We start from the raw sequence: 15,257 nt of genomic DNA, 5'->3' as shown, positions 1-15,257 counted from the left end.
GTTTTAAATTTTTATCTTTTAAGTGTTTTTCACACATGTTGAACATAGAAATAAGTACTGCCAGGTGTCCTTGTTCATTCAACATTTGCCCCTCAGTGTTTTGTTTTTTTTTTTTTTTTAATTTATTTTATTTTTGGCCGCACAGGATTTTTGTTGCTGGGTGCGGGCTTTCTCATTGTGGTGACTTCTCTTGTTGCGGAGCACTGGTTCTAGGCACGTGAGCTCAGTAGTCGTGGCTTAGTTCCCCTGCAGCATGTGGGATCTTCCAGGACCAGGGATCGAACCAGTGTCCCTTGTATTGCAGGGCAGATTCTTAACCACTGGACCACCAGGGAAGCCCTTCCCCCAGTATTTATGCTACACCCACTATATGTTGGGCATGCTTCTAGGTACTGGGAATGCAGTGATGAATTAGTTCTAGCCCTTGTAGTACTTAAATTCTGCTGGGAGAGACACATAATAAACAAGCAAATAGACATACATTGAGTTACAAGTGGTGTTAAATGCTGTGAAGAAACCTGAAGAAGAAAAAGGATGGGAGGGCTTTCTGAAGGGGTGACACTGGGCCGAACCTGATTGAAGTGTTTAGGGAGAGAATGTGGCAGTGTGAGAACACAGCGTGTGGAGAACACTGAGGACCAGAAGGCCTGTGTGTCTGGAGTCCAGAGTAGAGTGATGGGAGGTACAAGCAGGAGATGTCGGGATGTGTTATTTTGGTGGATGCATTCAGGAGGCTTGGCAGACCAACTTATTTTTCAGTTATTCCAACTTGGGCATACTGCTTACCTGACCTAATTTAAACTGATGTTCTTGGGTCAGTGATGTCGGGTGTCTATGGGCCATGTACTTGTTGCCCCGGTTTTAGTCAGTTTTATCATTTTAGCATTGAAAATAACTTATTTGCACCCCCACTTCCTTTTTAAAATTTGTTTTAATTTTGAGCAATTAGTAAATATAGAGTTGACTGGAAAGGTTTTGACTTTTTTTTAGTGTTTTATTTACAGGGAGAATAAATATTCTTTAAAAAGATGCTCTATGAAAAGAGACTCCTGAAGGTTTTGTTAATTTCACAGTATCATTTTCAGCCTAGCTAATATTATCATGGGTTAAGAAAGATGAATTAGCAGTATCACTTTACCAAGAATAACCTGATCGTGAAATTGTGCTTCTGAATGGTATTTACATGTAAAAGTATCATCAGATTTGTGTTTTTTTAATCAAGGAAAGTATATTACTGTAAGTGCTAGTTGGATAAGGAAGCAAGTTTTATGTATTGACATTTTTCCAAGGTAGACTTGTAGCTTTCACAAACCTTAGTAGTGCCCTTAGGCCCACAGATTAGAAAATAAGAATTTTTTTGCAAGTATATTTATTTTTTATTAAATTTATTTATTTTTAATTAAAGGATAATTGCAATGTTGTGTTGGTTTCTGCCATACATCAACATGGATCAGCCATAGGCATGCATGTGTTCCCTCCTTCTTGAGCCTCCCTGCCACCTCCCACCCCATCCCACTCGTCTAGGTTGTCACAACGCCTCAAAAAACAACTGTTTTTATTTCTGTGTTTTATAGTTTTTGACATACATTTCTATGTGAACATTTTAAGTAGTCTTTATAACCGTTAATAACTATTACCTGACAAATTGAAAGCTCTTAAATTCCTAGACAAGTTTAGAGCTTAAAGCAGAAGTTGAATGACTAGTCTCCTCTTGCCCAGTTCTTCATTACTGTTCATTAGCACAAAGATCTAAACACCTAACTGATCATTTTCTTTTAAAGAAATTTTTATTATAAAGTGTCCTTGATTCTCAGATGAGTTGTGAGGAGCAGAGGGTATTAAGCGATTAGGTAAATTTGAGTGATCTTACATAGATTTTATTTTTCAATATTTAATTTTGTTCTTTTGTATTAATTTTGCTTAACATTAAAAATAATGACAAGGTCTTAGAAGCATGCTTAATCTCCTAGGTGATGGTCTGAATTTGCTTTTCTGAGTCTGGAGGCTTTTAGACTGTCATGTTCTTCAGCAGTATTTTTGTCCTTGTATAACTTCTCTGATGGAGATGGAGTTAAGTTTGCAGTTAAGTTTCCTGACCCCTTTGAGAACATTAACATCTCTCTGTCTAGTAAAATGATCTTTGAGCAAACATAGTTGAAACTTTTCTGGGTCTTTTTAGTCTGTTCTAAGCTCCTGATGGTAGGAGAGAGGATGGGGTTACATTCTTCATGAGCTTTCTGGTCCTTGCTGCCTTTGTTCATGTGGAAGGTGCGACAGCTGCTGTGGCCTGTGCATTTGTCTTAGTCGCTGCTTTACACAGTCTGTATTTTGATAGTAATTTTTATCTTTCTGAATGATAACTGACCAAGTCATCTGTCATTTAACTATAAGTTTTATAGTGAACTTTTTTCCCTTTGGATGTATATTAAATTTAGACGTTTTAGTTTAGTTTTGTTTCTGTAATCTTCACACCAGGTCTTTTCTGTGCTTTAGGTTGATGCTTCACACTGAAACCATTAGGAAAAATCCTTGTGGTTAACAGCAGAGGCTTCAGAGTGTAACCTGTACTCGGGCCTAGAAATTATTTTAAATGGCGACTGATACGTCTCAAGGTGAACTCGTCCATCCTAAGGCACTCCCACTTATAGTAGGAGCTCAGCTGATCCACGCGGACAAGTTAGGTGAGGTAGGGGCTGACACATTCTTGAAGCTCACTCTTGGATCAGTCCCTGACTTCCAGGCCCTGCTGGGTCCTTCTTGGTACCTGTTCCTTCCTCTACTTTGGGGAGTCTGGGTTATGAATCTAAAAAAATCAAGTAGATACAAAGTTCTTTTAATCTTCCCTTAACCCCTCAAGCTCCTGAGAAAACCTCCAAGCTCCTAAATTTGTTTCAAATCAAGTATAATTATTTCCATTTGAAATTCTAGCTAAAATAAAACATTTTGAAAAATACTTCTTAAGAACCATATTTTCATTTCAAAAAAACTTGTTAAAACGTAATTTGCATCAGATCCTGGAGTCGACTTGAAGAATTCTCCTACATCTTCTGACACCTAGTTAGCCCCCCTTGAGAAAGAGAGGAAAGATAATTGTTTTTGTATGTGTGATTATGGCCATTTCTTTTCTTAGAAGGTAGAAGATAGCACCATGCCGATTCGTCGAGCTGTGAATTCTACCCGGGAAACTCCTCCCAAGAGCAAGCTCGCTGAAGGAGTAGAAGAAAAGCCAGGTAAAGTAAAGCAGTGGACAGGTTAAAAAGGCCAGCGTTTCTGCTCCAGGTTAGAGTGTCCCATAAATTCCCCTGGGGAGCATTTAAAGAGAGAAGTGGTACTAGTTGGTATGTCATTTCCGGACCCTCTGGGCAAAGAAAGAATTTCACCTTGTCTGTAAAGATTTCTAGAAGGCGAAAATTTCATGTTCTTGGAATTAAAAATGGAAAGATTGTTGGAGAGAACAGAAATGGTCAAAAGCGCAGCTTCTGGGCATACAATGTCATGGGGAGGAAGACTGGGAGAATGAAGGACTAGGGCCTTCAAGATGGACAGGGGATGGCTCAACCGGAAGTCATGAGAAGGCCGTAAGGGAGCAAATAGGTGATTAAAGTGTTGGTTTGTAACTTTGGTGTTGGTGGAGAGAAGGTTGGCCAGATAGAGCTGGGAGCATAGTAAATCGAGAAAAAGGTAGAACTATTGATCTGGAGTATTTGTGCTCCTTTATTGCACATTTAACAACTTCTTCAAGTGTAACTGCATTTCTTGTTCTTTTCGTGACCACCTTCTCTCTCTTTTCTTTTCCAGGGATGAGCACATGGTGCTGTCCCTGTTATAACTATTAGAACTGAATATTTGCTGACCAGCATATATTACGAATAAAATAAACCATGCACCCTTATTGTCTTTTTCACTGGTGCACCAGAGATCTACTCTTTTTTAGCTAAGCCTGAGTTTTCTCTCAGAATCCTCAGATGAATACTATAAACATCTTGGGTACTCTGGCCTAAGGCAGTGAGGAGACAAGGGAATTAGCATATTAAAAAAAAATAGTTGCTAGTGAGTTGGAGGGAAGGTTATTTTGTCCAGCACTGGGATAAACCACTTGATGGCCTACCTTAATCCACATTTAACAGCCAGCTGAAGTCACTGATAACATGAGTTTTCAGAATACACCAGTGTTCAGATGTAAGAGGTATTAAGAAAGTCAACCAAGAATTTATAAAGGACTATAATAGACTCCCAAGTTCTGTTTATTTGTCTTACCTCTTTCCTTTTATATAGTATTTTGTATATGAAAATGACTGGACTTCACTCACGTTTTAAATTTTATAAATCTGAAAAGATAGAACAGTTTAATGAGTTGGAAATAATGTCTTACATGTAATACATACACATTATCAGCTGAGCAGCTGAACCTTTATTAAACCGTAAACTTTAAGAGGAAGTGAAATTTAATTTGTAGCTCTGTTGTTACAGTGAAAGTGTTAGTCGCCCAGTTGTGTCCGCCTCTTTGTGACTCCATGGACTGTAGCCTGCCAGACTCTATCTATGGAGTTTTCCAGGCAAGAATACTGGTGTGGGTTGCCATGCCTGTCTCCAGGGGATCATCCCCACCTGGGGGTCGAACCCAGGTCTCCTGCATTGCAGGCTGATTCTTTATCGTTTGATAAATCTCAATAAACATTCTTAGCTTTTCAATTTTTTAAAGTAAGGCAAGGTAAAAATAAGTAAACATGACTGACTAAGTTGTTACACAGCCAGTTTGGTTGAACAGTTAGGTCAAGTAGTTGAGACAAAGGGCAGTAAAAGATGCATCAAGATTAAAAAAAAAAATACTTTGTAGTTATCTGTATCACCAGATACCATTGTTATAGTGAAGTTCTAGCCTTAATATTTGCCAAACAGCTATAGAAGCAGCAGAAGAGGCCAAAGGAGAATGGGAATCATAGTATACAAGTGCTGGCCTACAGGTTTTCCCTAAACCATTTTATACAATGTTTCTGACAACTCTGTGAGGTAAGAGTACTCAGACTTAGAAGTGTCAAAGAACTTGCACCAAGATAATGAACTAGAACATTAGAAACTCTGAAATTGAATCCAGATATATCTGATCCTAGAGCCTTGATTTTGGTTGAACATATGTAGGAGAATTTTTTTACTTATCTGCAGGTCTGGTTGAAGAGCATAATCCAGGATGATTTACAAATTACAATTGACTGTCCTGAAATTTGGGCTTCACCGGTGGCTCAGAGAATCCACCTGCCAATGCAGGAGACTTGGGTTCACTTCCTGGGTCGGGAAGACTCGCTAGAGAAGGAAATATTTATGTGAGGGCTCCAAAGAAGTCTTCATTATGCCAGTAATAAGTTCACATAATTTAAATGACCAATCTCTTCAAACATACCCTTTTTTTCTTTTTGCCTGATTTTGGCCCCTGACATCTTTCATAGTCTCTGCTTAGTCATTTCCTGGGATTCTGTGTTTCGTAATAGCTGCTCAGAGACCTCCTGAGAAAAGACTTGACAGGCAACTGCAGGCCTCAGTATTCCCCCACTCATATTTCTACCCTTGCCCAAATCATTTGACTTGAAAATTTCATTTTAGTTTTTTATTATTTATTCCCTTACTAATACTTGTTAAACTATAAAATGGCTAATTTCTTAATTATGAGTCTTATCCTTAATATCATGGAGTAGAACAGGAGATTTGATTTGGGGTAAAAGGAGTTTCACTTGCTATGTAATTTCCTGATTCTTTTCCTTTTCTCACATAGTGGTTTGGATTGGCAACCCATTATATAGACAATTTGAGTGATAGGAAGGAAAAAAACTGTACTCGTAGTCATTTACTCATTTTAGAATACAACTGTTAATTGGAACATTTGACTTAACCTGATTAAAGTTATCCTTTGATTGACTCGGTCTCTAATGTATTTACTTGATGCAATTCTACTCACCTGTTCTACTGGTTTATTTTAAGAACCAGATGTAAGTTCAGAGGAGTCTATCTCTACTGTAGAGGAACAAGAGAATGAAACTCCACCTGCTACATCTAGTGAGACAGAGCAGCCAAAGGGGCAACCTGAGAATGAAGAGAAGGAAGAAAACAAGCCTTCTGAGGAAACCAAAAAGGAGTAAGGATTTAAGCCTTCTTGCTTTTTATAATTGAAGACTATATAAAAGAAGTATAGATCAGATGGTTTTTTTTTAAGTGGTATAATGTTAATTTATGCTGGATACATGATATTTAGATTTACTTTTTGGGGAATTATTTTTTGAAATAGGCTTATGATGTAGTTGTATGGCCTACTAGAATTTGTAGTGGTTAGAACAATGGTTTCACTAATGTATAATTCATTCTTTTTGGCTTCAGAACGTGTTTTTCAGTAAGAAATGAAACGTGACTTTAAAAGTCTGACCTGGGAGATACTTCATCATTTTATTCCTCCCTCTATGCCAGGCGTGAGTTATTTTTACATGTTTATGTTAGAAAGCGTTAATCTATACCAGGACATTGCTTAGAGGGACCTAAAACTGTATATATTTGAAGAAGTATTCAGTTGGAGGGTGACTTTGAGAATGTGAAAGCAGAATTTGCTCTCAATAATCTGTACAGTGTAATGGTGATTCTTTTTTAATTAAAATTACTTTTTGCAGGACGGCAGGTAGCATTTCATTCATAATTGGTGAGAACAGTTAGGAATTACTTTTAAAATAAAAGAATGATTTAGAAATAACTATACCTTCCAGGTGGAATTCTAATCCTTCATCCCAGTATCATAGGTATTTGTAAAGTTTGTGGAATTTTTAGCAGCTACCCTGTATTTTAGATGCATGGGATGTTTTTATCACTACTTAGAATAAAACTTGTATAATGCTTTATGATTCAGAAAACTTTTTATAAACATAATCTCATAATTTATTGAAGCACCTTGTGAAGTACTTGGTATCATGTTTCTGTTTGAAGCTCAGGAGACTGAGGCTCAGGTCACTTGCTAAGTAAATGTTAGAGCTAAGAGTCAAACCCAGGTTCTCTGACCTCAGAGCTTGAGTTCTCTGCACTGTAGTGAATTGCAGCTGTTGTAGTTGTTACTGGAATACGTTGTAAAATTCTCATTTCTTTTATGTACTGGCCCTTCATACTAGTTCTAATTTATATAACTTCTCTTTCCTTTGTGTACCCGAGAGAACACACCTTTTTGGTTCATTTATAGTACCCAATTTTAAAAAAATGTTTTATTTTGTAAAATGCTTACTTTACATATCACTTCAATATGGAAATGAATTAAAACATTGATTTTTATTTCTCTCCAGTCTTTTCTTCTTTCTGACTTTATACTTCTTTCCGAAGAGTTTATCTTGCATAATAACAATTCTTTGTTTTAAAGTGAGAAAGATCAGTCTAAAGAAAAGGAGAAGAAAGTGAAAAAAACAATACCTTCCTGGGCTACCCTTTCTGCCAGCCAGCTAGCCAGGGCCCAGAAACAAACACCGATGGCTTCCTCCCCACGTCCCAAGATGGATGCAATCCTAACTGAGGCCATTAAGGCAAGTTTTTATTTCAAGCAGTTCATCATAGATTTATTCTGTTTGTCTCTTGCATATTTGAAAATGGAATACTCCTGTGCAGACATCAGAAATCTTGCTCTGATTCCTAAAAGAGATCTACATAGAAGAGAGCCATTGCGAAGTTCATGTTTTTATAATATCACATTTGGAGAGCACTGTTAATTTTTTTAATAACTCTGATTTGCTATAGCAAGTATTTTTAGCTTTTAGTTTTTTGGTTTTTGTTTTTTGGGTTTTTTTTTAGTTTTTTGTTTTTTTTAACTGAGTTTTTTTTAAGTGTAGTTTTTATTTGAAGGTTAAGCATGTTAATTCAGTCAACACACCATTATGGACTAGTTTCTCTGTATCAGGTAATCCCACTAGTGATATAGCATAGAATAAGACAAACAGTTTTTGCCTTTATGAAATCTATTTATGACTCAGGGTAACATTGAGAAAATTTTTATTTTAAAAACGTATACTTATCTTTACAGTTTCCACAGTGGCTCAGCGCTAAAGAATCCACCTGCAGTGCAGGAGAGGGGGGTTCGATCCCTAGGTCAGGAAGATAACCTGGAGAAGGAAATGGAAACCCAATCCCGTATTCTTGCCTGGGAAATCCCATAGAAAGGAGCCTGGCGGGCTACAGTCCAAGGGCAAAAGAATTGGCCACAACTGAGCGAATAAACAGCAGCAGCATACTATTCTTAGGTTCATTTTCAGAGCTTATGTCTAACATTAGGAGTTGGTTATCTTTCACACCTGAAAACTTATAGAAACTTTTAGAAAACGTATAGGAAAAACTTACAGGAAACTTTCAGAAACCTCAATACTTTGTTTCATCACCTAGTCATTCCAAAATACTTAGAAAAACTATCCTCCTTCCATAGCTTTATAACTTTACTATAATTCATTGACTTTCATTAGCTTGTGTGATCATCAGATACTGTTTTCCTATTTTAAGGGAATCTTCTCATCTGACCTTGCCATTTTGTGGGTAAATTTTTCTGGCTAATTTTGCTGTGTTGATTTTACGTGATCACATGACAGAGTAGTTAAAATAGAAGCCATAGATTCTGATTTCCTTTTGCTAGGATCTGAGTCAGAACTGGGGAGAGAAGGCTTTAGGTAAACTTAACAAAAAGTGACCTAGGTAGGAAAGCGGAGCCTCCTGGTCATGCTTAGGGTTTGAGAAGCCAGCAGTGACAAAGACTGGGAAAGAGCTCACCTTCCAGCCTCTCCCTGCATTCCTTCAAGGTTACTCTCAGCTCACTAAGAAAACTTCCTTGGTTTAGATAGCTTGACTATAGTGAGAAGTCTGTTTTTTGTGTAGCCTTTTTTTAAGGGTTTCACTTTGTGATTGGGTTTCCCTGGTAGCTCAACTGGTAAAGAATCTGCCTCCAATGCAGGAGACCCCAGTTTGATTCCTGGGTCAGAAAGATCCTCTGGAGAAGAGATAGGCTGCCCACTGCAGTGTTCTTGGGCTTCCCTGGTGGCGCAGAAGGTAAAGAATCTGCCTGCAATTTGGGAGACCTGGGTTCAATCCCTGGGTTGGGAAGATCCCCTGGAGGGAGGGCACGGCAACCCACTCCAGTATTCTTGCCTGGAGAATCCCCCCAGGAGAATCCCCCCGAGGGGTTAAGCAGAGGAGGCTAGCAGTCCATGGGGCGGCAAAGAGACAGGACTGAACTTTTAGTTTAGACAGGACTTTTAGTTGCTGAGGAAACTGAGCTGTGATTGCTCAGCCTAGGTTTGAAGCAGGATTATAGTGAAGGTGAAGAAGAGGCTAAATTTTTAAATAATAAAGCATTTAAACAGTATATGTAGTTCTAAAGAATAGTTCAAATATGATTATGCATATTTATTTATACATATTTAAATTTAAATATATATATATATATTTATACAAATGAATATATACGTTGGGTTGACCAAAATGTTCATTTGTGTTTCTCTGTAAGATCTTATCCAATGGATCATGTGTATTCCATGCAGTGTAACAAATTATAATTTCAGATCACTGATATCTTTTTCTGAATTAAATCATCTATCAAGTAGATGGTATCTATTTTCATCTTATTGTCAGTTTGGTGGAGCAGGGGATTATTGTAGCCTTAATGTTCTTTTCTGCTTTATATTCTTTACTCTGTGTTCTCTTGTGAGGTCAGGAGTAAACTTAAATCAGTTGTAATAGGTTGGAGACATTTGCTTGAAGTAGATGATCCTTATTAACACAGTCCATATTAACCTGTTCTGTGTTGTAAAGTCTTTCCTAGTCCATTTGTCTGTGACATTTTTCTTTACTGTCAGTATATAAGCTTTCACCCAAGTCTTTATCCAATAACAATTACTAAATCCTATGGTCCCTTTATAGGTAACAGCTACACAAAATTGGTGGACAACAGATACTGCGTGGGTATTTCAAAATGTAAAGCATTTGAAAAAAAAATTGCTACCTTTGTGGCCTAATGACCTGCTTGAATCTTCCATGGACATTAGTCAGATGAGGTTTAGAGAAATAGGATGGGAAAGGAAGAGGGCACTTGAAATAGCAGTTGAATGTTCCCATTGTTGTCCAAAACGCCCCTTAAAGCTTTGCATTTGTAAACTCCCCTTAAAGCTTTGCATTTGTAAACTCAGTTTTATGCCATTTATTCAGATTGTCTTTGCTTATATTATATATACCCACAAAGCCTGCAGAGAAATACTGGTTTTGGTGAGCCAAAGGTAGTTCTGTAAAGTGGGCCAAATCTATGAACCTACAAGCTATAGGATGTCCTGGTTTCCTTCTTTAATGCTAAAGATGTCTTCTAGGTACAGAACAGAATTAGAATGGGAAGAGCTTCTTCATTAACACAGAACGTTGTTCACATGTTGTATCTTCTAACTTTGGCTGTTTTGAACAATTTTAAATTGTTGCAGAAATATTGCTAATTCTGTATTTCTCCACAGTCATGATGAACTGAAGTTACCAGAAATATTATTCTTTCCAGCCGTTTTTATCATCCATTGTCAAGTTCACTTCCAAAATAATTTATTTTGAAAACATATGTGTCAGAAAACACATGAAAAACAGCTATTTTAAATTAATGTGTATGGTTTAATAATCTGTTTCCTAGGCATGCTTCCAGAAGAGTGGTGCATCCGTGGTTGCTATTCGAAAATATATCATCCATAAGTACCCTTCTTTGGAGCTGGAGAGAAGGGGCTACCTCCTTAAACAGGCACTGAAAAGAGAATTAAACAGAGGTGTTATCAAACAGGTATTAAATGGTTATTTGTAATAAGCATATATTAGCTATAAATCCTATATATAGTAACATTTATGCTTTTTGAGCATTGTGAGTTAAAATAAGTTGACATGATGAAGGGCTTATGCTTAACCTGGTTTTACAAAATCACTGGTGCCAATGGCTTTAATAAGTATTCTAAAGAACCGAAGCAATATGATAGTGTAAATTTTTTCTAGCTGCCTGTACAGTTTTTTTAAGTATTTATTTATTTGGCTGTACTTCATCTTAGTTGTGACATGCAGGATCTTTAGTTGAGGCATGTGGGATCCAGTTCTTTGACCAGGAATTAAGCCTGGATCCCCTGCATTGGGAGCACAGAGTCTCAGCCACCAGACCACAAGGGAAAACCCCTGCCTGTACATTTAATTGGATTTCCTTTGGGGGCTGCTTGTGCTTACGATTATGTAATGGTAAAGGTGAGAAATGGGGTTGAGATATCCTGTTCTTGCAGCACCAAAAAAGATCATTGTTCTTGTCTTAGGTTTGTTAGTTTTAAAACCTAACTTCTGTGACTAGACTGGTGATCATAAATTAGCTTTGTAAATAGGTTTACCTTAACTTACTAGTACCTAAATCTGTTAAAGCTTTTGGAGCATTGGATAAACCTGAGTAAATTGAGAATAATATTAAAACCAATATTGATTTCGGACATAAATCCATATTGCTTCGCATAGTATATCAAAGCATTACCTAGAGCTGAGGATACTTTGTATATCATAATGAATATAGCCAATATTTTATAATAATTTTAAATCGAGTATAATCTGTAAAAATATAAATCACTATGTTATGTACCTGAAACTGTACAATACAATATTGTAAATCATCTGTACTTCAGTTTTGTTTTTTTTTTAAACTCCACATGACAAGATCATGACACTCTAATGCCAGAATGAATTTTCTTGTCTGCACATTCTTCGGAAGTCCAAAGGGATGAAGTAACTCCCGAGGTCCCGTGGTAGTAGCAAAGATGGTTCCGAGGATCTAGTTCACTGCAGTCCCAGAGTCCTATTGCCTTTTTTCTGTATCTTTCTGCATTGTTTGATTAATACAGAATTCTGTGCCGCTCAGCCATTTGAACTTCTCTTAGGAACTTCAATGAGTACTTGATTTCACAAATACATTATTGAATGTTTCCTGTGTACCAGGTGCTTGGGGGTCCATCAGTGAGGAAAACAGTTTCCTGCTGTGGAGCTTATATTCCAGCTTTCTCAAATGTTGTAAATCTAATGTTTAAATAGCCTTTAAAGTAACCATTGCTTAAAAAGAATTATCTGACCAATATAATTAGAACCAGAGACCTGTATCATAGTGTATATTAGCAGAGTTTATGAACTAGCTTCATGTTTTTCTTCATGATGATATAGTTTGTGACCTATTTTGCCTCATAAGCTGGCCTTCAGTTTGATGCTTCAACAAGTTTATAGGCTGAAAGCATTTGATTGCTATATCCCTAGTGGTGTCGGTAAAGCCAAAGTGTGGAAGACAAAGTGTTCTATGATAGTGATTTGTAAACTGTGGAAATATGTGGTAAGACTTGCACATATTACCATGTACAGTGTCTAAAATTAGATGACTTTTCCCTTATACAGTAATAATCTCTAGTGGACAAACTGTAGGAAGCGTTGTGGCCCAAGATTAACTAGGCTCTGAACTTTTGTCAAGGAACTGTCTTCCTTTTAAGGTAGAGGTTTTCTCATTTTCCGAAAAGATGGTGTCCCTTCTTCCATGGGACTTTTTTTTTTTTTTTAAGCTTGTAGTAGACTGTTTAACCTGTTGTCACAATAGCATTCTTCATTCTTCCCCAATTTTGTAGATGAGGTAACAAAAGCTGAGTGAGTTTATGAGTTGTCTAGTATTGCATAGCTAGATGATATAGTGTTCAATCCCAAGTCTTTTGACTCACCCCCTCTTTTATCTCTGAAGAGTTTAACAGCACTTTACATTAGTTCTTGCATCACCATGCCCTGTAATTCAGTCTAGTTAAAGTTACTAATATGAGTACCAGAATCATTTAAAGTAAAAACACTGGTTATTGCAACTGAAGTTGCTTTACTTTAGGTGAAAGGGAAAGGTGCTTCCGGAAGTTTTGTTGTGGTCCAGAAATCAAGAAAACCACCTCAGAAATCCAGAAACAGAAAGGTAAGAAGTCTGTACCAATTTGCTTGAGCACTGTAATACTGTTGGTGCTGCTAAACAGTGTTTACTGCGTGTGTGTTGCTTGTGCGCTGGTCAGGGAGCTACGTTTCTATGAAGGCTTGGAGAGGTTGTAATTCATTTTCTCATATAGTTTAGCCAGAGGCTGTGGGTCTAACTACCCTATATTGAGTCACGGGCAGCTGTATGAGTTACAGCTTTTTGCTTTTTTGTGAAATACCTTTTAAACTAGAAGAGGCATACAAGTACATTTTTACCCAACATTAGATCCTCAAAGTACTATAGCTTGAGGCAGCTTTTCTTTAGTGTAGGTACTAACTATACTACCCTTCCCCCAGACACACATGTTCATTTATGGAAAGTATACAATAACTGTGAAATATGTACTATTTACTCTGAGTCAGTGATTGGAATCATGACTGTTCCTCTACATTTTTATGTTTACAGTTTTATATATATATTTTAACTGTCCCAGTTTGAAATTTTTACCTCAAAGAAATCGCCATGCAAGTGGCATTACATGACGGTGCAGTGATTTGTTTGAATGTGCTAAAAAGGGATAGTTTTTCTTTTGGCTAGTTGATTTGGCAGTCAGCTGAGGAAAGCCTCTGTGTTGAATATAGAAGCGGTAGAACAGAAACCTGTAATGATGATCATTTTTGATACTACATTTCAGAACAGGAGCTCTGCAGTGGATCCAGAACCACAAGTAAAACTGGAGGATATCCTCCCACTGGCCTTTACTCGCCTTTGTGAACCTAAAGAAGCTTCCTACAGTCTCATCAGGAAATATGTGTCTCAGTATTATCCCAAACTTAGAGTGGACATCAGGTAAAAAGCCAGAGGCCTGGGCTTTAAAGCACACATGTCTGTTACTTCCTTAGCCACTTTTTCATGAGAAAGGAGAGAGATTAAATATTTATTAAGGATTACTTCTAGGTGAGCTAGGAATAAAACCTTTTATTGTGGGTTTCTTTTTTTGTCCCATGATATTTTCCTTTTCATATCTCCATATGTAGTTTCTTTTTGAAACTCCAGCCACATGTTGACCTTCATAAGACTACCATAGAATAACTTTTCATGGTCAACTGCTAGAATATTCAGCATTAAACCATGTCCTTTCAGCTGCTTATTATTAAATTTTTCACTTTTTTATTGTGATAAAATACACATAATATGTAAAGTATACCTTGTTAGCCATTTTTAAGAGCACAGTGTTTAGTGCTCTTAAACACTTTAATGTGGGCTTCCCTGGTGGCTCAGAGGTTAAAGCATTTGCCTCCAATGTGGGAGACCCAGGTTCGATCCCTGGGTCGGGAAGATCCCCTGGAGAAGGAAATGGCAACCCACTTCAGTATTCTTGCCTGGAGAATCCCATGGATGGAGGAGCCTGGTAGGCTACAGTTCACGGGGTCACAAAGAATCAGACACGACTGAGCCACTTCACTTCACTTCTCTTCACGTCACCTTTGATTGCACCACCTATCTCTAGCATTCTTTTCAGTCTTATAAAGCTGTAACTCTGTACCCATTGAACAAGAACTCTTTGTTCTCCCTTATCCCCCCACCCCTGGGCACCACCATTCTACTTTCTATCTCTATGGTTTTTTAATACTGTAGGTACCTACCTCATATAAGTAGAATTATACAGTAATTTTGTAACTGGCTTATTTCACTTAACATAATGTCCTTTAAAGTTCAGCCATATTCTTCCATGTGTCAGAATTTCCTTTCTTTTTAAGAATGAATATGTGTGTGTGTGTGTGTGTGTACACACACACACTCTACATTTTGTCTACCCGTTCATCTGTCATTGAACATTTGGGTTACTTTCATGTTTTAACTGTTCTGAAATAATGCTGCTGTGAACCTTGGTGTATTAATATCTCTTTGAGACCCTATTTTCAAATAGCCAGAAGTGGAATTTCTGGATGATATGATAATCCTATTTTTACTTTTGTGAAGAACCACCACACTGTTCTCCATGGTGACTGTTACCATTTTACATTTCCACCATCAGGCCACAAGAGTTTTGATTTCTCCATATCCTCACCAACACTTATTTTCTGGTGTATGTTTGTGTGTTTTTGTTTTTTGACAGTAGCCATGCTGACGGGAATGAACTGGTTGGTAGCTCATTTACTGTTTTAGAGTTATAATCCAGAATATAGGAGAATTCAGGCTTCTGTAGCACTTCTACATAGAAATAGCATAATATCTTCATCATTCAAACATATCAGGTAAAACTCTGAGAGAATTTTGATAG

General features: G+C 37.3%; 1 protein-coding gene across 9 annotated transcripts in view; it reads left to right on the top strand.

Annotated features, from left to right (window-relative positions):
- Positions 1-15,257, top strand: part of HP1BP3 (heterochromatin protein 1 binding protein 3) — a 37,283-nt gene that overhangs the window by 2,835 nt on the left and 19,191 nt on the right. For 4 of the 9 annotated variants that reach the window (XM_020912021.2, XM_070458867.1, XM_020912023.2 and 1 more), the window contains exons 2-8: positions 2,494-2,686; positions 3,131-3,230; positions 5,974-6,127; positions 7,382-7,541; positions 10,661-10,804; positions 12,896-12,976; positions 13,668-13,822. In XM_020912021.2, coding sequence (XP_020767680.1) covers positions 2,591-2,686; positions 3,131-3,230; positions 5,974-6,127; positions 7,382-7,541; positions 10,661-10,804; positions 12,896-12,976; positions 13,668-13,822 — 890 coding nt within the window. In that variant the 5' untranslated portion in view covers positions 2,494-2,590. Of the gene's footprint in view, positions 1-2,493; positions 2,687-3,130; positions 3,231-5,973; positions 6,128-7,381; positions 7,542-10,660; positions 10,805-12,895; positions 12,977-13,667; positions 13,823-15,257 lie in introns of those variants that run through there. The other 5 variants (XM_020912024.2, XM_070458869.1, XM_070458868.1 and 2 more) reach the window with 4 other exon arrangements.

The sequence above is a fragment of the Odocoileus virginianus genome, chromosome 30 (assembly GCF_023699985.2).
Source record: "Odocoileus virginianus isolate 20LAN1187 ecotype Illinois chromosome 30, Ovbor_1.2, whole genome shotgun sequence".
Taxonomy (NCBI): Eukaryota; Metazoa; Chordata; class Mammalia; order Artiodactyla; family Cervidae; genus Odocoileus; species Odocoileus virginianus.
Note: the sequence above shows the minus strand (reverse complement) of the source record. Positions and strands in the feature narration are given on the sequence as shown.